Source organism: Corythoichthys intestinalis, chromosome 7, assembly GCF_030265065.1.
Source record: "Corythoichthys intestinalis isolate RoL2023-P3 chromosome 7, ASM3026506v1, whole genome shotgun sequence".
Lineage (NCBI taxonomy): Eukaryota > Metazoa > Chordata > Actinopteri > Syngnathiformes > Syngnathidae > Corythoichthys > Corythoichthys intestinalis.
Window position 1 is genome coordinate 29,565,412 of NC_080401.1, and position 23,325 is coordinate 29,588,736.

The 23,325-nt window shown below is 38.4% G+C and overlaps 1 protein-coding gene across 2 annotated transcripts in view; it reads right to left on the reverse strand.

Moving 5' to 3' along the window:
• Window positions 1–23,325, reverse strand: part of LOC130919331 (collagen alpha-1(XXIV) chain-like) — a 128,068-nt gene that overhangs the window by 89,425 nt on the left and 15,318 nt on the right. For both annotated transcript variants that reach the window (XM_057841931.1, XM_057841930.1), the window contains exons 3-7: window positions 18,382–19,751; window positions 13,938–13,991; window positions 7,712–7,765; window positions 1,547–1,600; window positions 1,022–1,075 (exon numbers count right to left, since the gene is read on the reverse strand). In XM_057841931.1, coding sequence (XP_057697914.1) covers window positions 1,022–1,075; window positions 1,547–1,600; window positions 7,712–7,765; window positions 13,938–13,991; window positions 18,382–19,751 — 1,586 coding nt within the window. The remainder of the gene's footprint in view (window positions 1–1,021; window positions 1,076–1,546; window positions 1,601–7,711; window positions 7,766–13,937; window positions 13,992–18,381; window positions 19,752–23,325) is intronic.

Sequence of the window (23,325 nt, forward strand, 5' to 3'; positions counted from 1 at the left end):
CTCTGACCGTTCTTGGGGGTAATTTGTAATGTTAGTTTTGCGTAGTGATTGCAAATGCTACTCAGTGACAGCCAACGAACACTTTTAATTATTTCATTTATAACAAATCTTAATTTTATTAATTTATTTACACTTCCCCTTTACTAAAGTTGTTTCTTTACAACCGAAAAGGTAACAACGGTGGCGGTCATATGCCACTTTAATTTTTTTTCAGGTCATTCATTGCCAGACAGAACCAGCACGACAAAACGCCACGCTAAAAAATAAGTACAAATATCAAAATGGCTTACATCTTAGTCCTCTGAAGGACCATGGCCCCCAACAAAATGTTTACTGCATATGAAATGCGAATGGCTTCACCTTGCTGGCGTTAAACTGGTCTTTTGGACGTCTGCACAAGTTGATCCATTCTTCATATTTTTTCCTCCGAGTTTTTGGTTTCGGGAAACGTATGAAGAAAACATTCTTCATATGTTGCAATGTTTAGAGTCGTTTCTACAAGTTCCATAGCATAGTGTTCGATCGCCAAGTTCTTTTTTGAAAGATTACTGGAGAAAACAAGCAGAAATATAATGGATTGTATGCGAGGGCCTGTCCCACTTCCGCATTATGATGATGACGTCACGGTCTAAAAATAGCATTCGTGCAGTATGCTATTGAAATTAATGAACCAAACTGAGTTTGACACCCCTGCTCTATATGAGCAAAGAAGAGACGGTTTTGCTCCATTAAAAGAATGTGTCCATGTGTGACCCTACCACTGATAGGCATGAGACGTTCGTCATCTAATTAATGAGTATGGTTACTCAATGATCAGTGAATCAGTGAAGTCAGTGAATGAGTTAAACTTTTAGCATGACCACACCCTTTAATTCAAAGGCTTTGATCCTATTTAAATTGAGATACCAACACATTAAGTAAATGTGTTTGCTAAAGGATTAGATGCCATGAAATTACACGTTTATTTAATCATTATTATATTTAACTAATTAATTGCATTACACAACAGACCGAGTCTTACCTGCAAACCTGGAAATCCAACAGGGCCAACCAGACCCGGTGAACCTTTGTGACCCTTTTGGAACCGACAAAAAAGAAAAAAATAGTGATGTTTCACTTCATAAAACATTGCAATACGTACAAGTACAGCGTATGGGGGCGAATATACAAAATAGAGCAAAAGTGCATCAACGAACATGTTGGAAAAACCTCTTCCAATACTGGACTGGAACTTACTGTAGATTTCCAATGCAATAAAACAGCCCTGATTTTGAACAATAAAAAAACAATAAAATTCTTTGAGATGTGGGAATCAAGAATTAAAAAATTGTAGCTACAAAGATATCAATCTAATGGAAGCACTGGAATGTTACTGTAATTAAATAAAGACATGTAACTGTGTTCCATGGGAAAATATTTATTACATTTGGACGAAACAGAGACAAGTAATATAACAAAAGGGAGCGCATGAAGGAAAAAGCGAAGAAAGCCTCCCATAACCTGATAAAAGCAGTCTAGTCAGAGAGAACAGTGGCAAATTCATTACCTTTTCTCCTGGCGAAGCTTGGCCTGGAGACAGTCCTGGGTCTCCCTTTTCACCCTAGGATGACAAGATTGCAGATTAAATCGTTAGACACCTAAATCTGTTTAGAGATTCATAAACCACTGACACAAAGAAAATCTTTCTTTTTTTTCTTTTTCTTTAATTAGTGTACAGTTATCTCAACCAAAAAGATTATGCTATCATTTTATTGTGTACACACAACACATCTACAGTGTATCCCAAAAGTGATTACACCCCTCGCATTTCTGCAGATATTTAAGTATATTTTTTCATGGGACATCACTGACAAAATGACCCCTTGACACAATTAAAAGTAGTCTGTGTGCAGCTTATATACCGTAATAGAGTTAATTTATTTTCCCCTCAAAATAACTAAAAATATAGCAATTAATATCTAAACCCCTTGCATCAAAAGTGAGTACACCCCTTGAAAAAACTTATATCCCTAAATGTCCAAATTGAGTACTGCTTTTCATTTTCCCTCCAAAATGTCATGTTACTCGTTACAGGAGTGCTGTCAGCATTGCTGCAGAGACTGAAGAGGTGGGGGGTCAGCCTGTTAGTGCTCAGACCATAATCCGCACTCTACATAAAAAATCAGAGGAGGAAGCCTCTTCTGAAGACAGTACACAAGAAAGCCCGCCTGTCTCATCAGACCATAGGACATATATCCAGTAATCCATGTGCTCTGTTGACATGTCTTCAGCAAACTGTTTGCGGGCTTTCTTGTGTACCGTCTTCAGAAGAGGCTTCCTCCTGGGGTGACAGCCATGCACACCAATTTGATGTATGTACAGTGGGGCGGATAAGTATTTAGTCAACCACAAATTGTGCAAGTTCTCCCACCTGAAAATATTAGAGAGGCCTGTAATTGTCAACATGGGTAAACCTCAACCATGAGAGACAGAATGTGGGGGAAAAAAACAGAAAATCACATTGTTTGATTTTTAAAGAATTTATTTGCAAATCATGATGGAAAAGAAGTATTTGGTCAATACCAAAAGTTCATCTCAATACTTTGTTATATACCCTTTGTTGGCAAAAACGGAGGCCAAACGTTTTCTGTAACTCTTCACAAGCTTTTCACACACTGTTGCTGGTATTTTGGCCCATTCCTCCATGCAGATCTCCTCTAGAGCAGTGATGTTTTGGGGCTGTCGTTGGGCAACATGGACTTTCAACTCCCTCCACAGATTTTCTATGGAATTGAGATCTGGAGACTGGCTAGCCCACTCCAGGACTTTGAAATGCTTCTTACTAAGCCACTCCTTTGTTGCCCTGGCTGTGTGTTTGGGATCATTGTCATGCTGAAAGACCCAGCCACGTCTCATCTTCAATGCACTTGCTGATGGAAGGGGATTTTCACTCAAAATCTCTTGATACATGGCCCCATTCATTCTTTCCTTTACACAGAACAGTCGTCCTGGTCCCTTTGCAGAAAAACAGCCCCAAAGCATGATGTTTCCACCCCCATTCTTCACAGTGGGTATGGTGCAATTCAGTATTCTTTTTCCTCGAAACACGAGAACTTGTGTTTCTACCAAAAAGTTCTATTTTGGTTACATCTGACTAAAACACATTCTCCCAGTCCTCTTCTGGATCACCCAAATGCTCTCTAGCGAACCGCAGACGGGCCTGGACTTCTACTTTCTTCAGCAGGGGGACATGTCTGGCAGTGCAGGATTTGAGTCCCTGGCGGCGCATTGTGTTACTGATAGTAGCCTTTGTTACTGAGGTCCCAGCTCTCTGTGGGTCATTCACTAGGTCCCACCGTGTGGTTCTGGGATTTTTGCTCACTGTTCTTGTTATCATTTTGACGCCACGGGGTGAGGAGGGAGTTGAAAGTCCGTGTTGCCCAACGGCAGCCCCAAAACATGACTGGTCTAGAGGAGATCTGCATGGAGGATTGAGCCAAAATACCAGCAACACTGTGTGAAAAGGTTGTGAAGAGTTACAGAAAATGTTTGGCCTCGGTTATTGCCAACAAAGGGTACATAACAAAGTATTGAGATGAACTTTTGGTATAGACCAAATACTTATTATTCACCATGATTTGCAAATAAATTCTTTAAAAATCAAACAGTGTGATTTTCTGGGTTATTTTTCCACATTCTGTCTCTCATGGTTGAGGTTTACCCATGTTGACAATTACAGACCTCTTTAATATTTTCAAGTGGGAGAACTTGCACAGTTAGTGGTTGACTAAATACTTATTTGCCCCACTGTAATGTATAAATATGATGGAATCAAAATTAGTAAACCTAAATTAGCTGAAAGTTGGGATTCAACTGCATACAGACCGGTTGGGCAGCAATGCAGGCGAAGGAGAAATGCTTGCGATGTTACCAATATTTCTCGTGTGAAGCAAAAAGTTACTGGGCAACTATTATACAATCTCAACAAGATATGCCTCCAGAACACTACAATTGCACGGGGTACTTTCATTTTAAGGGCATGTATGCTGGGGTATCATTGGCATAAAAATAAAAAACAAATTTACAGAATTTTGTAATTCACTCGCCAGAGGATAAGAAGGACAGGGATTCAGCAATGCTTTTTCACTCGCTTTTCTCGAACATTTGGATTCAATACATACAAAAACATTACAAAAATCTGTCGGCCACAAATCACACCAGCTCATACTATCTCAATTCCGCTTTCGTCACTCTCCTAAGGTCAATTCTCTTGCTTAAAGGTTTACACACATATTTATAGATATTAAAACACTGGATAAAGTCTATGAATACTGCAAAGTGGCTGCATCATCTAGACTCATTTGATTATGTAATTAATAAACAATTACATGAAATAACCCACTAATGCAAACTGATTACAATGCTTGCGGATCAAAGCCATTTAGAAGTCGATGGAAATTAGCCATTAGATGTCAACAGGTGCTACTTTTACCTGAGGTTGTGGTCATGTGTTTTTATGCTTTGTTAAATACTATTTTCCTTTTCACCCACTTCTCCTGAAGCTCTCATTGTGTTTAATTAATAATTACTCACATATACGTACATACTACTGCTCTGACAGTTATAACATTATGTAGAACTGGGTTTATTATAGCCTAATTTATTCATATTGCTAATAATGACATGACTTTCCGTGACTTACAGTATGCTCAGCTTTGTTTAAAACATGTTTAACACCTCAGATTATATTTGCCTGAATAGCTTCAAACATGATATTCTTACGTTTTTGACTGAAAACAAGTGAGGCATACAAAATTATGAGAGGGAAAATTCCATGAAAAATGAATGCAGAGTTATAGATGCTTTGAATAGTTCATGAAGCTGTTTAGGAAACAATAATAATGTTTTTAAGTCTTCCATGCACATCATCACAACATTTCCGATTGAACTTAAAACATGAGAGCAGTGTTTAACTTCAGGGACCTCTTCCAGAATTCAACAGGATTTATTTTCTTGCTTTGGGGCAAAGAGTCACAATCCCTCATTCCGCACACGCAAGATTTTAGAGAGAATGAATCACAGCAAAACCACTGGGGCAGTAGATTAACAGTTATTGAATTTGTGTGCAAACACAGATGGCTGTGCAATCTTGTGTGAAAAATTTTGTGGATGTGAAGCAAGAACATTTCGGGGACAATCTCACAGATAGCCCACAGGTGGACGAGAACAACAACTGCAACAAAAAAAAACTTTCCCAGTATGTTGGCGAATAGTAGTGTTGTTATAGCAAACATTTATACAACTGCCATGTGATCAATTACCTCTCAGTGCTTTTTTAAATTTAATAGTGATTAGTCTAAGATGAAGTCTGCTTTGTCAGCAGGGTTTGACAATAGTATTGTCTTACAACCCTGAACAGAGTAAGCGATAAATGGGTGGAAGAAAGGACGGATGGATCAATTCACTTTACAAGTAAATGGAGATGAAACGATGTATAGATGTCATGTGCCAGTAACCACAACCTGATCACATAATTGCTGTGTTGCATTATTGTGTCATTTACATTTACGTTTACATTTTTTTGCACCACGGATCGGTGTGATTTGGGCCTTGTTTTTCACAGACCGGAAATATGTGGCAGAAAATTACTGCAAATACAAAAAACGACAGAGCTACAAATGAACTTTAAGTGCAAGGAAAATGTAACTCACCCTACGGTGAATCTACCTTTTTTAACAGCGGCCTCTCCTAAATATCATTGGTCTCTATCATAATGAGTTCTTCTCCAAACATAAAGGTGCCGCCCGCAGCACACAACCAACAGCAGCTAACCTTACTGTTTACATTGATTGACACTGTGCTGCTAGAGGTGTACAACTACCCCAGTTATGGCGGCCAACCACTAGAGGGTGATGTACACAAATCTCTCCTCGGATTAATCAATACAGGCATGTGATGTGTCAAGAGGCACATATTGCGGTCGTGAACAAATTATTAATTATTTCTCTGCAGCCCGGTAGCAAATGCGCCACCGACCGGTGCCGGTCCCCGGCCCGATGGTTGGGGATCACTATTTTACAGTATTTTGGGTGTCACAGTGGCAAATTCTAACAGAAAGCTCTTGGAGCAGTTGACTGACGAGCGATGGCTAGTGTAAAATATCTTAAATTTGGCAATTTGTGTTAATTTACAGAAACTGTGAGCCAGGAAGACTTAGACCAGTGACTCTGCCATTGTTATAATAGTTTTCATGACGAAAATTGTTTAATCAACATCGTAATTATAGAAATTGGAACTACAATAGCTTCTTGTGAAATAAGCCAACTAGAATCATATGCAAGTATTACTTAGGTACAGACTAACAAATTGAGCTTTTAATATCAATTTAAGCAAAATATCGCCGCTCATTAAAAAATCAGTGGCCACTTTATCGTGCTGCATCTTGCAATGGTCTGGTAAGTAGATCATGGTGTACGCCACCTCTTGCCCCAAATCCGGAGGACAACTGGATCTTTCTGGCTCTGTCGCACACTTTGTACCCAACCCTCCAGATAGAAAAACAACCTTGGCAGCAATCACGCCCCAGCTTGCCCACTAACATCACAAGTCTTCTTAATGTGTGGAAAAATAGACAAGCATAGTGCTCCACCCCAACAGAAAGAGCTGAACAGCAAATGGCACTACCATGGGAACTGATCGTGTATGGAGACAATATTAGACATTTAAATCAGGCTGGCTTCTGATACGCCGCAGTTATTTTTACACTTAGCCACACAATGAAGAAGTGATTTATTTGCTTAAAAAATATCAACACACTTATATTCTTTTCTTTGTTTTTTGTTTTTTTTTGTTTAATAATATATTGAGCACTGTTCTACAGGTGAGGCAGCTGTAGTCCATCATAGAAATGGAAAATGCTGGAAGCTGAGGTTCCTCAATTTGTGTACATGCAGTATTTGGACAATTTGTGGATATGTTATGTTACTAAGCGAGGCTTACTGCAGTGTTGCAGCTGCCCTGTGAGTCAGAGGTGAGTTGATGGGAGCTTGTATTCATTAGATGTCTTTAAAAAAAGGGCTATTATTCTGCTTTTTGCACAGTTTGTGTCAAAACGCATTATAGCAGAATGATATGTCTTGATACTGATGAAAAGCACGGCAAAAAAACTCATTCCAATTGTTAAACTCTGACTTCAAGAACTGTTTATGTGAGGTAATCTTACACTACCTCTACTCTGACCGATAGCATGTGAAACTATGCTTAATAAATGAACATAAGCACATTAACGCAGTCAACAATTGAGTCAAGTAATTTACTCATCTCACATGGGTCTTGGTTTCACAACAGATATATTTTTACAAACAAGGTCAAACGCATGTCCTCAGGCTGTTATAATTTCCTGTCATTTGTAATGTTAATGACCGTGTTGTCTCCTCTAAATGGTGATTGGCAGGTCATGCTGCGAAATGATCAACTTCCGCCAGCATTACTTACATGTTATGACAAACTCAGTGCTTATTCTTCTTTTTTGTATGGTTAGAATATCATTTGAATAAGGAACAAAAAACAATTTTACTGGATTGCATTTGTATCTGGAAAAAAAATAATGTTGGTGGGTGGTAAATGTGACACCAACCATTCCTGGCTATTATCTTTTGGCTTGAAAGAACTCCATCTTTCAGATACCAAGTAAAACCCCGCCGGGTACTGTCAGAAAACCACAATCACTCACCTTGGGTCCAGGTGGTCCAGCTGATCCAGGCTTTCCTTGCTGACCGTCAGGTCCCTGAAATGGTCAGAGAGGGAACATGGTAAACGGGACTGCTATGTTTAGTCACTGATAACAGCAAAGTGTTGAGGATGACTCATATACTTTAATGAATACCAGCTGCTTCATGAAGGCATGGCTTTGGCATGTTTTTTGGAACCTGTCCTGGTGGGGCGATATAACCTTAAATCAATTGTTACGGATTATTGTTCCACATGGTTCTCCATATAGATTCAGGCAAGAAACTGACAGCAGTAACCGAATGAAATAGATAACTCAGGGCTATAAAGATGAAGATTAATTACAAAGAAGGATTTAGCTAGTAGAGTTAGAATCAGACTAAATTTACCTTGTTACAAGTTACAAGAAGATAATGCTGCTTTTGCAGGGGATTTTTCTCCTGTGGGCAATGAGGAGGTGAAAGTTCAGTGGGTCAAATCAGGGCTCCAATTTAATAGACAACACATGAAGAAACTCTTTCTGCAACTTTTTGGCAGCTTTTCTGCGCCAAAGTGGGTGTTACGTTGTAGTAAGGACTGTCCTTGAGGATATGCCTGGCGGGATAACAATATGTTGGCAGAAAGTCATCTGGACGTGTTGCTGTACAGTTTATGCCTGCTCAAGCAACATTTAAACAGGTAGTTAAAAGCTGCCAGTTCGAGTGACGTATGCAAGATGTGATTGCGGAATTACAATTTCACAATCCTTCATACTGGTAAATAGACAATAATCTTGTTCTTCTTCAAACAATGTCATAAGACCTTTAGACTACAAAACAAGAGAGAATACGACCCTGGAGCCCCTGTATGCCAATGTGAAGGGAGTATACCTAAGTTTTTTTTCTCCTCCTCTGGAAAATCTGACCACAACTTCATACATCCTTGAGACCACGAACAAGTCGCTAGAACAGCAAGTGGCTCCCTTAAGGACTTTGGTAGTTTCATCAGAGGACAGAGGTGCTGCAGGACTGTTTCCATGACACTAATTGGTCTTTCAATTCAATTCAATTTATTCACACACATTCATATTTACAAATTGTACATCATATCATAGTGCTGAGCCAAGATTATGTGTGAGTCAGGTCTCCTTAAGAAGCTGCTAAAAGCTTATAGTTAGGAGCCTGCGTACATCAAGGCAATCAAGAAAAAAAAAAGATCAGATGAGCAGAAGGGTGAGTTGTCGTATTTTACAGTGTTCTCATTCAGAAACATACTAATGGACAATAACAAACTCTGTATACACACACACACATACAGAAAATAAATAAATAAATAAATAAATAAATAAAAAGAAATACTTCCCTAGAAAAGAATTTATAACCTACGTATGTTGGAGTTGTTGTATTTACTGATCAGAATGCTTTTTAGCATCATTTTAAAGGTGGAGATGGATTTCAACACTTTTAGATTTTCGTCAAGCTCATTCCAAATCTGAGGACCTCTAGTTGCAATGCTCAGGCTGGTGCTAACAAGTCTTCTCTTTTTTCCACTGATGAGGTCTTTGTTTCTGGTGTTATAAGTATGGAGAGGAGTCCAGACTGGAATGAGCTCAGAGAGCTTGCTATTCATATTATTTACAATTTGGAACATTATACCTGCGTTATGAAATGTGTTCAACTCAGTGAGTCGAAGACGGCGTAAACCATAAAACAAGGAGTTGGTGGGGGCATTAAAACTAGCCCAGGACATGGCCCGTACCATCTTCTTTTGCAGAGTTTCCAATTTCTTTAGGTGGCTGGGGAACGTGTTGCACCATATGATGTTACAGTAGTTGATATGGGGCTCAAATAAGGTTTTGTACAAAGTGAGAAGTGCGGTTAAAGGGAGATGGTGTCTTATTTTGAAGAATAGACCAACATATTGGGATAGTGTTGATATAAGATGTTCTATATGGCATTTGAAATTGAGAGACTTATCAATGAAGACCCCCAGGAACTTTGTGGAATCGACTTGTGATAAATTGTCTTTCAGTATATTTTAATGAAATATAGATTTTTTTATTGTAAACAAAAGTTTATTTTCTATTAACAGTAATAATAACTATAAACATTGTTGTTATTATGTTTATTGTGGTTAATGTTTGAAATTAATCTTTAGTTTCACACAACATTAGGTGCTAGTTATGAGCGTCTTTTAAAATGGTGAAAAAGTTCAGATCAATATTTCATTTAAACATTTGTATTTTTACACTTATTTTGTCTGATAGAGTTGTTCATCTTCAGTAATGTATTTTTGTTCAAATAAAATCGTATCGCATTGTAAGTTACCATTAATGTGTAACCTTGATAGCATCTTTCTTGCACCTAAGGCAGTTTCTTCCATGAACTTTAGGTATGCAAGAAATAAAATACAACCGTACTGTATATGCACATGCACACACACTGAAAGACAACCACACACTATAATAAATAAGCTACATTCCTGTACATCTGTATCCCTGCTGCTTTCAGGACAGGCTTGCTCTCCATTATAGGCAATGTTCTTGGGGAAATATCTTTTTTTTCAGCTGTCAGATGTCAGTCTCTCAAAAGTGCTTTCTCATAAAACAACACCTGTTATTATTTATTCCCCGTACATAATACAGCACAAAATGTTCCAAAAAATTGTGGGTGCATTTAAAACATTTAATACAGCACCAATCATAAATTCAAGAAATTGTTTTGCAAACCCTTTGTTTAATCTCTTTGTGAACAAAAATTGCAAAACCCATTGTTGGGCTTTTTTATGAAATCAGAATAACTACAATGTATCTCATCAAAAATATACATATTTACGGTATATATATACAGTACATATAAATAATAATAATGGCGTTTGCTATGTATTTGTATAAGGTACTAAATGTGAAAGTTCAAGGACTAGAATTTACAGCATGACTGGCAGCTGACTGATTAGCATGACACCTCACAATTCTGAGGTCAAGGGTTCAATCCCAGGATCCTGTCTTCCTGTGTGGAGTTTCCATTTTCTCACCTTGCTTGGGTGGGTTTGATGCTGCATTCTTTATGGATGGTATTTTGACGTTACTACTTTGCATGGAGGGCTAAGCTTGTTAGCGATTATGCTGTCAGTGTCTTCAGTTTCCGTTTGTGTTGTGTTTTGGAGAAGCAAATTAGCACTTGAGTTATTGTTAGATAGTAGACTTGTCTAATTTCTTTTTACAAAAGAAAACACACATATAAACCCATTCATATAATGGTTTAGAGTCTCCTTTCAACACAAGCTCCCATTCAAACTGTAAACTGTCATACAAGAGAGAGTGCTTTGAAATTTGGATTTGGATTGTATTCATGAACAGCTGTTTGATAAAGAAAACTGATTCATCACAGTCTTCCTCCTCCTTATTTGATTTTGTTGTTTAGTTTGTTTAAAGAAAATATATGATTCATTGGCACAATTTATATCAGCACTTTGCCGACAAGATGAAAAATGTCAATCAGCAGTTGTTTTTTTTTATTTGAATGAACAGGACTTTTATCTTATTTGTGTACCAGTTGTTTATCAAAATTCAAAGGATACCTCAAATCCGTATTCCAAAAGCATCCTCCTTATGAGTAATTTTAAACATCTTTGAGGATACAATGCTACTTTTAATTATAATAGCAAAATCTACTGGCGCCTTGTAATAGAAATGTACATAAGTAGTCAAATTTGACGTAAGGCTTTACTGTATGATTTTTTTTCGCATTTGACTAAATGTTAAACCAAAACTGCTTTTTGTGGCCATTTACCAGTCTTTGACATCGGTCTGAAGACAGTTGGCCTCACTCCTAAACGCAGAACACTTTCAGCTGTGAGATGTTTGAACGGTTTCTTGCATGTGCAGCCCGTTTCAAGTCACCCCACAGCATCTCAATTGGATTAAGATCTGGGCTTTGACTCAGCCGTTCAAGGACTCTCCATTTCTTCCTTTTCAACCAGTCCTTGGTGTTGTTTTACTGGTAAGTTTTGGGTCATTGTCAAATTGCAGGGTCCAGTTTCGCTTCAGCTTTAATTTTTTTTCACAGATGATCTCACATGTTCCTCAAGCACCCTCTAATACACGATAGAATTCATGGCAAATTCTTTGATGGTAAGCTGGCCAGGTACTGCTGTAGCAAAGCAGCCCCCAAACCATGACACTTCCACCTCCATGCTTCACAGTTGGTATGAGGTTCTTTTCCTGGAATGCTGTATTGGGTTTACGCCAAACGTCCTCTATTCTGGTGTCAAAATAATTCAATTTTAGACTCATCTGTCCAAAGAACATTATTCCAGAAATCCTGGTCTTTGTCTACATTCACTCTAGAAAACTTCAGTCTGGCCTTCATGTGCTTCTTGGAGAGTAAAGGTTTCCTCCTTGTACACCTCCCATGAAGGTTAAACTTGTGAAGTCTCTTTCTGATTGTAGAAGCATGCACTTTCACATTAACAGTAGCAACAGCCTGTTGTAAGTCCCGTGATGACATTTTAGGGTTTTAACTTTTTGGAGGCTTCTTTTACCATCTTGCGGTCTGCTCTCAGGGTGATGACATTTTAGGGTTTTTGAAGACTTCTTTTAGCATCTTGCTGTCTGCTCTCGGGGTGAACTTGCTTGGGCGGCCAGACCTGAGCATGTTGGTAGTTGTTTTGGATGTCCTCCACTTGTAGACTATTTTCCGGACAGTGGAATGGCTGATTTTATATTCTTTTGAGATCTTCTGAAATCCATTCTCATAAGTGTCTACAATCTTCTTTCTGAAGGCCAAAGACATCCCCTTTGATCTCACCATGTTGTTTTCTCTCACTTCAACATTCAGGCAATCTTTCTTCAGACCGATGTCAAAGACTGGTAGATGGCTACAAAAAGTGTCTCACTGAAGTTATTTCAGCCAAAGGAGGTAATACTAGCTATTACATGGTAGGGTGTACTCGCTTTTTCCTCAGTTAGAATATGCATTTTTGTTGATATATTTGGTTTAATGAGTAAAACAATGTTAATTGTTGTTGTTTACCTGCAATTAAATCACTTTCTTTTCCAGAGATAAAGAAAAACAAGATCAGACATTGATATGTGAACATTTCTTAATAAAGAACTGAATATTTAATGGAGTGTCCTAATTTTTTTAAATGACTGTATGTCAACGGCTGTGGAGGCAGTCGATGGAGGGTGCAGACCCTAAATTGATACAGCTAATGACCACAACTGTTTCCCACATTAAAGTCTTGATAACAAAATCAATCCCAATCAGCATGGTGGGAACTGCCATAAAAGCACCTCCGAAGTAACCTTGTTTGTTTCCATGACAAATGCCTCCACCATATGTTGCGGCATAGTTCAAAGGCTTTGATAACGGTTCGAAGCAGAATAAGTCCGTCACACTATGCTGAGCCAGCAGGGACAAAACCACAGGACCGCATACTGCTTCCGACCACAAAATAACTTCAAGCCTCATGCTGTCTCTGCTTCATGACTCAAGAAGGTTTCCATGTGTTCTCCAACCTTTTAACAAGTATACATGTTTCACTTTTTTTGCCAACTGCTATCAGTTGCATCAACAGAAAAAGACAGGAGGAGGGGAAAACAGGCATATTATATTGTGCAACGTAATAAACTCATAGGCAATAGCAATTGCAACAATAGAATGATGTTAACTAGAACAACCACAAGTGCGCCCCAGCACACTAACAGGCTGAAGGCTGTGCACGTATGCCCTCTACTAGCTACCTCGGAACCTACAGGCACAATAGGTCCGCAGTTATTTAATCAGCCTTTTAACAAATAATGGATGCAAACCACGCAGGGCGAGATTTAAAGCCTCAATCTCAAAACTATGAGGAAGACAAGTGAACCATTTCTCTTTATGCTTTCCAGTTTTACTCTTACCAAAGAAAACATCTTTAAAATTATACTCAATTAGTGTTGAAGCGCTTCCTGTCTGTACTAATAATTTCTTTTGTCACACCTTATTCGGCAAAAACTCAATCCATTTATCCACCTGCACAATTAATTCCAACAGCAGATGTATTGCCAGAACTACTTGCGGTCTAAATTTAAAATCCCCAAACTGCTCAGGTATACCTTTCTTGGCTGAATGCATGCCATGAATTTTTGTGGATTGTTACCGATCGTTTGTAATGCATGCAACTCAAATACTGTACAGCATGTAGTGGTAAGAAAATAAAATTTGAACATTTAGCTATATGGTTAAACCATGGTAACTCTTACTCACCCTAGAGCCTCTAGCTCCTTGAGGCCCAGGTAAACCAGGGGGACCAGGAGGACCCTTGATCGCCAAGAGAGAGAGAGAGAGAGAGAGAGAGAGAGAGAGAGAGAGAGAGAGAGAGAGAGAGAACATAAGAGGACGTTAATGGCAAGCAAAAACATGCAGTTCACATTTCCAGGCTCCACATTGAGTACTGTATGTGCTATATTTATGTAAGTACTGTCAAGTTCAAAGACAAGGATCCTTTGGATTTTTTTGTGAAGCTCTAGAATCTAGACAGAAGTGTAACGTTTCGATCTGGAGCAAGGACTGCTACTATAAAAATTGAAAAAAATAAATAAATAAAGGCCTTTCTGATATACAAAGAAATTCATGTAATGTGGAAAATTAATCTACAATTTAGACTTTTATTGCAAGCTCAAATGAGATCTACATGAGATCATAAATAATAAAATACATATGACATTAAAATCATAACTAAAACGCTTGCTGCCACACACATGCAAGAATACTGCGGTGTTTGTCTAATAAATGTCCCCATTTGTTTAAAAGCAAATTGATAAACCAAATAAAGAAATACCACATCCACTAACATCGTATAAAATAAAGAATCCTAAGTAAGTGCAACACACGCGCAATAATGCGTTTCCAAAGTTGTGAAACTTTTAATCGACTATGAGTAACCAGTGTAAACAATATACCAGTGAATTAGCAAAGCCTTCTCAGAAATGTGCCTTCTGCCAGGCAGAGAAATACTCCCAATAAGGAAGAAAACCAGCTTGTTTCAAAATTCAACAGCAGAGGTCATGACAGATTGAGCTACTGAACTTCAATTCACCGTGCATTCAAAACAGGCCCGAAAATGGGGACATTTGTCAAGATATGCAATCAAAGAAATGAGAAAAAGTTCTTTGGTGAATTGAGCTTTATTTTGTGCTGTGAATTGCTGGAAAAAAATAATCCTCCAATTTAGAGAGATTATCATTCAAATGTGGGAGAGAAAAACCTGTTTGTGGTGGATTGTGGTTGTTTTAGGCTGGTATTCATATGATAACACTTAATTGTAACGCACAGAAATAAATTCATTCGAAATTACCCAACGTCAAGGATTCGAGGACAAAAATTTAAAAGATATCAGCGTAATAGTGGCGTTTTAAACTCTCCAAATTACAAAGTATAACATTTACACTTTGTTTCTTTCGACAGTGTCATAAGACAGTCAGAATCATGACATATGTAGGAATTCTTATGACAGATGTCATTGCGTCCCATTGCAAACTTGATATTGTTTTAAATGTCTTTGGGTTATTGTACACTTAAGCATTCATTCATGTTCATATCAGGTGGCATGTCATGATTACATTATGACAGTCTTATGACACTTGGGGACTAGGAGGCATTCAAATTAACGTTAACAGTATAACTGAACAGCTTATTAACCAACTTACTGCTGTAGTTTCTTATAATGACCAATTATATGTTTTCAATTACAATTATGTTAAAAAAATAATAAACAAGAAAACAACAACAACAATAGATCGTGCTCATATTTCTGCTGTATTATAATCGGATTCTAAAGCGGGAAAGCTGAGACAAGGAAGGGCAAGTTGAGCTTTGTCGCATCTACAAGCCTGCAGGCAATACAATGGAAACTGACAGGTTAGTCAAAACGTTTTACATCATTAAGACAAAATACCTAATGCTATACCGTCTTGGAAACATTAACAAGTACCTGAAAATGTGAACTCTAATATTACTAACAGCTGCAAAGTTATTCTGACATTTACCTTGACATAAATCATATGGCTGAATAGAGAGCTACATTTACAGTGTATCATTCCATTTTTCAAAAGTGTTTTACTCTCACACATAAAAGTCATAGCCAAAGCAAAAATGTCAGCCAAGATAATAGAATGGGCTAAATCTGTTTTTTGACAGTTTGCACATACTGTACATGGAAAGAGAACAGTGCATTCACAGGTTATCATGTGTGGTTCAATGCCTAATGAGCTGATAAAATCTCACTGTCTTAAAATTTTTAAATTTTTACACTCATTGCTACATAAAAACATTTGGCTCTCCAAGTACCAGCATCACAGCCAACCATAAAATGCGGTGGCATTTAATGCTGAATTGTTCAATCAAATAAAAATAAACACAACCCTAATTCATGTTAAATTGAAACTATGTAAATGTTTGACAAAAAAAAAAAAAAAAAAAAAAAAAAAAAAACAGAACTACAATAGTGTAAACAAAACTAAACAGTTAAGGGAACCTCGGACTTAAAGACTTGTAGGCTCTAATAAGCCACAATTGTTCTCTTTTAATAAAATATGTTATTAGAAACATATTATTGCAATTGATTTTTTTTTTTTATTGTAATATTTAGTACATGTTTTGACATCTGGAGGGCACTATGCTTTACGCGCACAATGCACGCTAGGGGCGATGACGCGGTTGCGGTTGGGCTGGACTGGGAGAATAGCTGTGCTAGCTAGCAAGCGAAGCTTTCTGCTGCTGGTCAGATTGTTTTGTTACAGAGCTATGGGACGAGTTCCCAACGTCATACCTGCATCCAATTCCAGCTCATCAGTAGTATCTTTAAACCGATCCTAGCCAGCTTGCCAAGATATTGACTTACTGCCATTTGACAGTTTGTACATTTCTTTGTTGCTAGTTGCATCTTTGCCTTGTTTTGTCCTTTCGCTGCCTCTCATCAGGGTTTTCCCTTTTGTTTTTGTTTTTTGTTTGTTTTTTTAAATTGATCCCGACCGACTGTCATGGACCATTTTTGTGTCTCCCTTTTCGCGATTGCCTGTTTTTTTTGTGTGTGTTCAATACACCCTTTTTCACAATCACTATGTTATTGTTGTCTGCTTGCTGTCTGAAGTGAGCCACGTTTTCTAATTTCGTGGTCAAGCCAGCCGTTCTTTCTTTTCGGTTGCGTTTCCATTTCAGATTTTATCGCACAGACAGGCAACGCATCTGGGTTGCGATTGCTTTATAAGGAAAATCATGAGTCAAACGTCATGTGGAAGTATAGTCCTGTGGTCTGCGTGCTCGTCTGTCATGCGGGTTCAAATCCTGCTGGAGACCTTCATTTAATTGCTTTTTCTGCTCGTTTTGGGAAATATCGACAGTGCTGTCCTGCTCATCACTTTTCCGTTCGGGTTCAAATTGGAAGGGCAGAACCGACGACATGTGTATGTAGCTAACGAGTGACACTGTGGAAGTACAGCAGCGCTGCCCAGTAACGTCACCGCTCAGAGTACATTGCGTCTTCAAACACAATGGCGACCTACTACGGTAGTTAACCTAGTTTTTCAAATTTTATCAACAAACAAAAAACATTAAGGGGGGTTTGAATAGCAAATGATTGTAACTCTTACTAACATTTATTGTAAGAAATTGAATTACAAGTCTCTCTGGTCGTGGTTCCCTTTAATATATGCATAAAAATGTTTAGGGTCATGTAGAGATTTAATTAATGAATTCTTTCACCGACCTTGAGTAGGAGACCGCGTACCACACTTTTTAGAATCTGTGCCTTAAATGATTACTTTATCACACTGTACTACAGTATGTTGTACAATATATAATACTGTATATGCAAGTTCTTCAAACAATATTATACTTTTAATGCAGCACACATCTCTATTGTTTTTCTGCTCTACATTCTGCTTTTAACGGTGCCAAAACACTTTGTATGCAATGCGTTTTGCTGCAGCTTTATTTACAGAAATTATTTTTTTAAGTTGGAAATTGAGTTATCTAGTTATCAAAATCCATTGCTGTGGCTGATGATCGAACAGGGTTTGCAAATTTTGAGCCATCATAACGTCGTCTTGGAAGGCTAAAGCTAAACTTGCCTGGCACGAAAGTTGTCTCATTTCCATAACAACATAGACAATTCCATTGTTTTGCTGTTTTTGTGTGTTTTTGAATGAATGGTTTGTCCTCACGTACGTGCACTGCGGGGACGCGCAACTCGCTGTCGCCCTTAAATAAATGGTTACAATAATCTCAATTTGGATCCACTGATCGCTTCTCCACTCCCATCCAAATGACAAATCAGGTATCCGCCGGTTTGTTAACAACTCTTTACTTTTTTTTTTCCACTGTTAATTCGTGGGGCAGCTCGAAATATACTGTATGTTTTCATTCACTTGCCTGATTGAGCATGCACTATATAAAGGGCCCTCACCCGGGCGTGTTTTTGTGTGTTTTTTTGCCCCAAGAAATCGCAGAGTGATTAACTTCAAGCCCTGCTTACTGAAGTTGAAAGGCCACAAAAGAACGGTGTTTCATGACATATGGTCTAACATAGTTTTTAAGTACTGCACTAATAATTTAGTTATTATTTAGTTAATATTCTTGAACGTGTGACACAACTATTTGAGACCTCTTAATTAGGATTTAAAACATGAGTTGTCTTAATTTAGTTACTTACTGGAAGACCTGGCTCTCCTTTGGGGCCACGAAAGCTGTCTTCATAGTCATACAAGAGGTCTACTTCTTCATAACCATAATCATATCTACCCACATCACTCTCATCATAGCTGCCATCCAGTTGATGTTGCTCCAAGGAGTCTACATTATTTTCATGATACAAAGTGGCATCCATTGGATGAATCTCTATGTGCTGCTTGGCCTCTTGAGGCTCAAAGCTGTAGTCCTCAGAGTTGGTTCTGGAAGTGGTCCGGAGTCCTGGGTCCTTTACATTACTTTGTGTCACCAGAGAATTCTGGCCTAGAGTGGCATCGGTTGGCTGCTGGCCCACAGTGCTGCTCTTCATCTCCTTGATGTTCTCAATTTCATGAAGCTCCCCTTGGCGTATCGGCTCCTTGGACAAAGTGTTTTGAGATGTAGTTACGGTTATGGTGAAATCCGGAGCTGGTTTCCCACTGTGAGTATCTGGAACTGTTCTGTCAACCTTAACTGAGGAAATAGTAGATTTCAAAAGGGTTTCAAATGTAGAAATTTGGCTTTCTTCCAAATGAGCTTCTGATATTGGGCTTGAGGTTGAATCATTTTTTACCACATTGTCAGAGGTTTCTGTCTCCTTGGAATTTATAAGCATTTGATGACTATTTGGTGTTCCAAGAGAGGGCATGGTTACTGTATTAGAGGAGCTATCTTTTGCTTCCATAGTCAAACCATGATGTGCCCGAGACGATCGGTATGTGTCAGCCAGACGGCACTGTTTTCTAAGGTAGTTGCAATAGTGTGCAGCAGCTTGGGCCGAGGGATATATATCTAATTGGCAGATTTGACCATCAAATAGTGCAGCTTTGGGATTCTTTCTCCCCAAACTGAACAGACCACCAGAATTCCTAAGTGTCTGAGACCTTCCTAAGGTTTGCTCCCACTGATGAACTGCTCCACAGTCCGAATAGAAGGACACTGAGCGTGCACGAACACCAATCGCAAAAGGGCGCTGACGCCCATCATCCAAGTTATACGTAAAATAGATGGCCGTCTTCTCTGCTGTGTAGACCACCACTCTGTGCGGCAGAAGCTGAACGCCAAAACGTAGCTTGTCCCTGCCATCTCTAACACTGAAAATAAAAGCGTTGTTTGCTCGCCAGGAGCTTAGACTTAGAACAACAGAAAACTCTTCAGCAAACTCTGAAGGAAAAAGACTGCTCACAGGAACCTCATAAAGAGAGTGTGAGTTTAATATTACTCCATTTCCTGAAAATGGGAGATTTATAGGAGAGGGAAGAATGGTATATGTGGTTGAAGGTTTGGCAGTTTTTTCGTATGGATTGTCTGTTATACTCTGAACTGTGAGCCCAAGTTGATAGAGGATATCCACTCCTGAAAAGAAACAAAAAGACCAATTAACATTTACCAATAAAATGCATTGTATGCCAGGCCCCTATAGTGGACAGTCTTGTATAATATACAGTACCTCAAAGGGATATTTGGGCAAAAGGTCAAGTAACTAAAGAGAATGAAACTTTGGTAGACATTAAATTCAGGATTATTATTACTTAAATTAAAGTATGTGACATCTGTTGTATTTAAATATAGATATACATTATACAGGTATATAGTTACATACTGCAGGTCTTAATGCACAAATCCGATTTTTTTCGTGTTTATTCGACTCGAGTGAGGCATTAACTTGACGGTCTGAACGGGACAAGTCGCATAGAAGTGGAACATTTTTAATCTGATCTGGGTCACTTTCGTATGTGGTTTAAATCCGATCTTTGCCACATTTTTCCAGAATGTGGCGGCAGTCTGAACTGTCAAGTTTCCCAAATCAGAATTCATGCAGCAATTACGTCAGCAAAGAGCGAGAGCGGCATGCAAGACTGTAACGATTTAGCTGTCCATTAGCATTAGCGGCAAGCTTTTACTACGTAGGAGGCGCGCTTGACTACAGTCAAGAAAAGGATAAGCCTGATAATACTTGGTTTCTTACTGTGCGCCAAATGAGCAATATTTCAGTTTTGTGTACATGGCTGAGTCGGGGCAAAGTGATGCACAAACATAAGACTTATGTGTGCATCATGCACGCACAGTGCGTACTTATTTGTTTTGATGCTTCTGCACATGCAGCTCAGTTTCCTCAGCGCGGGTCGGACTGCAAATTAATCCTTATGTATAATGCTTGATCGGGCTCAATGGATAAAGGCAGTCTGAACAGGCACGCAAAAAAAAAAACAAAAAAAAAAAACAGATATGACAAAAAAATCTGAATTGTGCATTAAGACCTCCATTATGAACCTAGCCCAAGTCAAAATGAGTGTTTAAAAGTTTGATGTTTTCATTGATTAATTTTGATATGGGGATGTTGTTTAAGATCTACTGTACATGGTGGATAATGACTGAGGTTAGCCTGGCTTTCTGTTGGCCTCAAACGGGAGAGAGACACACGCACACACTTAAACACACACACGCATTCTACCGGTGCACCCAAGTAAAGATATCCTGATGTACTGTGTGTCATTTTTATGACATCTCTCTTCCACTATTCCTGCAACGATAGTAAGGCAGAACTGTTCTTCTGCTTTGTGCACAGCAACTCAAGCATTATGTCAAAGATTATGTCAAAGAAAGGATTTATTTGGATTTTATATTTTAGGAGCTACCGTTACAAATTGTATGAATGGAAATATATTGAAGTAGAGGATACATTTTCTATGATAAGTAGTGGAGTAAAACAAAAGTGGCCATAAAAACAGAATAGAGTACACATATGTGAAAATCCCACCAGAGCACAGTTGCGGATTATAGATTTTGATGGGGCCATTTGGACATGGACTGGGATGGACTTCAATTGTTTCTTGAAGGATCCATTTACAATCCTTGGCAAAACAATCAATTAACTAAGCAATAAAAGCCACTCACATTCTAGGATTGACACTGCACTCGAATCATCATACTGTGTTTAAGACAATAGGAGTTTAGACTTCAAATGTAGTAATATGAGCCAGAATGAAAACAGAAAAGAACAGATTTAGCAAATCATTCCGACCACAAACCAACAAGATTGACAGGCTCAGGAATTTAACAATCTTAATATCCGACTAATTTTATATTTATGTTCTTCCTCATAGAAATAATAAAAAAAAAAAAAAAAAAAACAATACATTCCATACTTCATAGGTGCAGGATACAATAAAGAATGTTTGACAACAACTCAAAAAAAGCAAATCTGGAGTTTTCCCAAGATGCTGGCCATCTTTACAATTTAGTTTTCTACCGCATGTTTTAGAAAGCATATGTGGCCCAGATGAAAGTGAGTGACAAAAGAAGACTGACAGCATATTAGCATAGAGCAACCATTACAATTAATGTGTTTACAAGTATTGGAAATTACAGCAGATCATATTAATTTAGGCAGGGAGATCAATTTAGTTAAATAGGCCCATGGAAAACATCCAATATTTTTTGTACTGTATGTGAGGCCCCTTCCACCTATAGCCCCGACTGTGCTGCGGCCATTAGGATAATTTCCCAAATGTAATATACAGTGTATCACAAAAGTGAGTACACCTCTCACATTTCTGTAGATATTTAAGTATATCTTTTCTTGGGACAACACTGACAAAATTACACTTTGACACAATGAAAAGTAGTCTGTGTGCAGCTTATATAATAAAGGTAATTTATTTTCCCCTCAAATAACTAAAAATATAGCAATTGATATCTAAACCCCTGGCAACAAAAGTGAGTACACTCCTGAGTAAATACGTACGTCCCTAAATGTCCAAATTGAGTAGTGCTTGTCATTTTCCCTCCAAAATGTCATGTGACTTATTAAAGGAGTGCTGTCAGCATTGCTGTGGAGATTGAAGAGGTGGGGGGGGGTCAGCCTTTTAGTGCTCAGACTAGAGATGCACGATAATATCGGTCACCGATAATTATCGGCCGATAATGGCAATTATGACGTCACACAGATAATCCAGATAAAACGAAATTCAACCGATAATGCAATCCGATAATTATTATACTTGATTTAGCCTCCATATGTGCGCAATCAACAGTTTTGTCCAAATCTGCTAGTTTTAAGGAGGTGTTTTTGCAGTGTAGTAATGTGATATATGTTAGGAATGGCTTACTTTCAAAGGCATTTTTGTGCAACTTGGGTGTTTACAATCGAAGTAATTGTTGCCAAAAGCTTACCAATTCACAATCTCATTCCCATTGTTTAGATGTTGGAATTTACTACTTGTTCACATTTGATGTGGAAAAAAATAGCACTGAATTACATTTTTGCACAGTAACATTTGATCTTTGTATACTTTAAAATTTTACATACATATTTGAATCGAATTATCAGCGTGACATTATCGGTTATCGGGTGGATGGGGCAGGAAACTATCGGTTATCGATATTGGTTGAAAAATGTATTATCGTGCATCACTAGCTCAGACCATACACTTCACTCTACATCAAATTGGTGTGCATGGCTGTCACCCCAGGAGGAAGCCTCTTCTGAAGACGGTACACAAGAAATCCCGCAAACAGTTTGCTGAAGACATGTCAACAAAGCACATGGATTACTGGAACCATGTCCTATGGTTTGATGAGACGGGCATGCTTTCTTGTATTTTAGTGTACCATACCACTCTAGTCCAGGGGTATCAACTCCAGTCCTCGAGAGCCACTAGCCAGCTTGTTTTCCATGTCTCCCTCCTTTAACGCACTTGAATCAAATAATCAGCTCATCAGCAAGCTCTGCAGAAGCCTGATAACGATTCTGATTATTTGAGTCAGGTGTGTTGGAGGAGGTGAGACATGGAAAACAGCTGGATAGGGGCTCTCGAGGACCAGAGTTGGACACTCTAGTGTAGGGATGGGAATTGAAATCCGATTCCAATTCTGAACCGGTTCCTAGTGTTTCGAGGCCTCGACATCACAATGAAAAAGCCTTAAC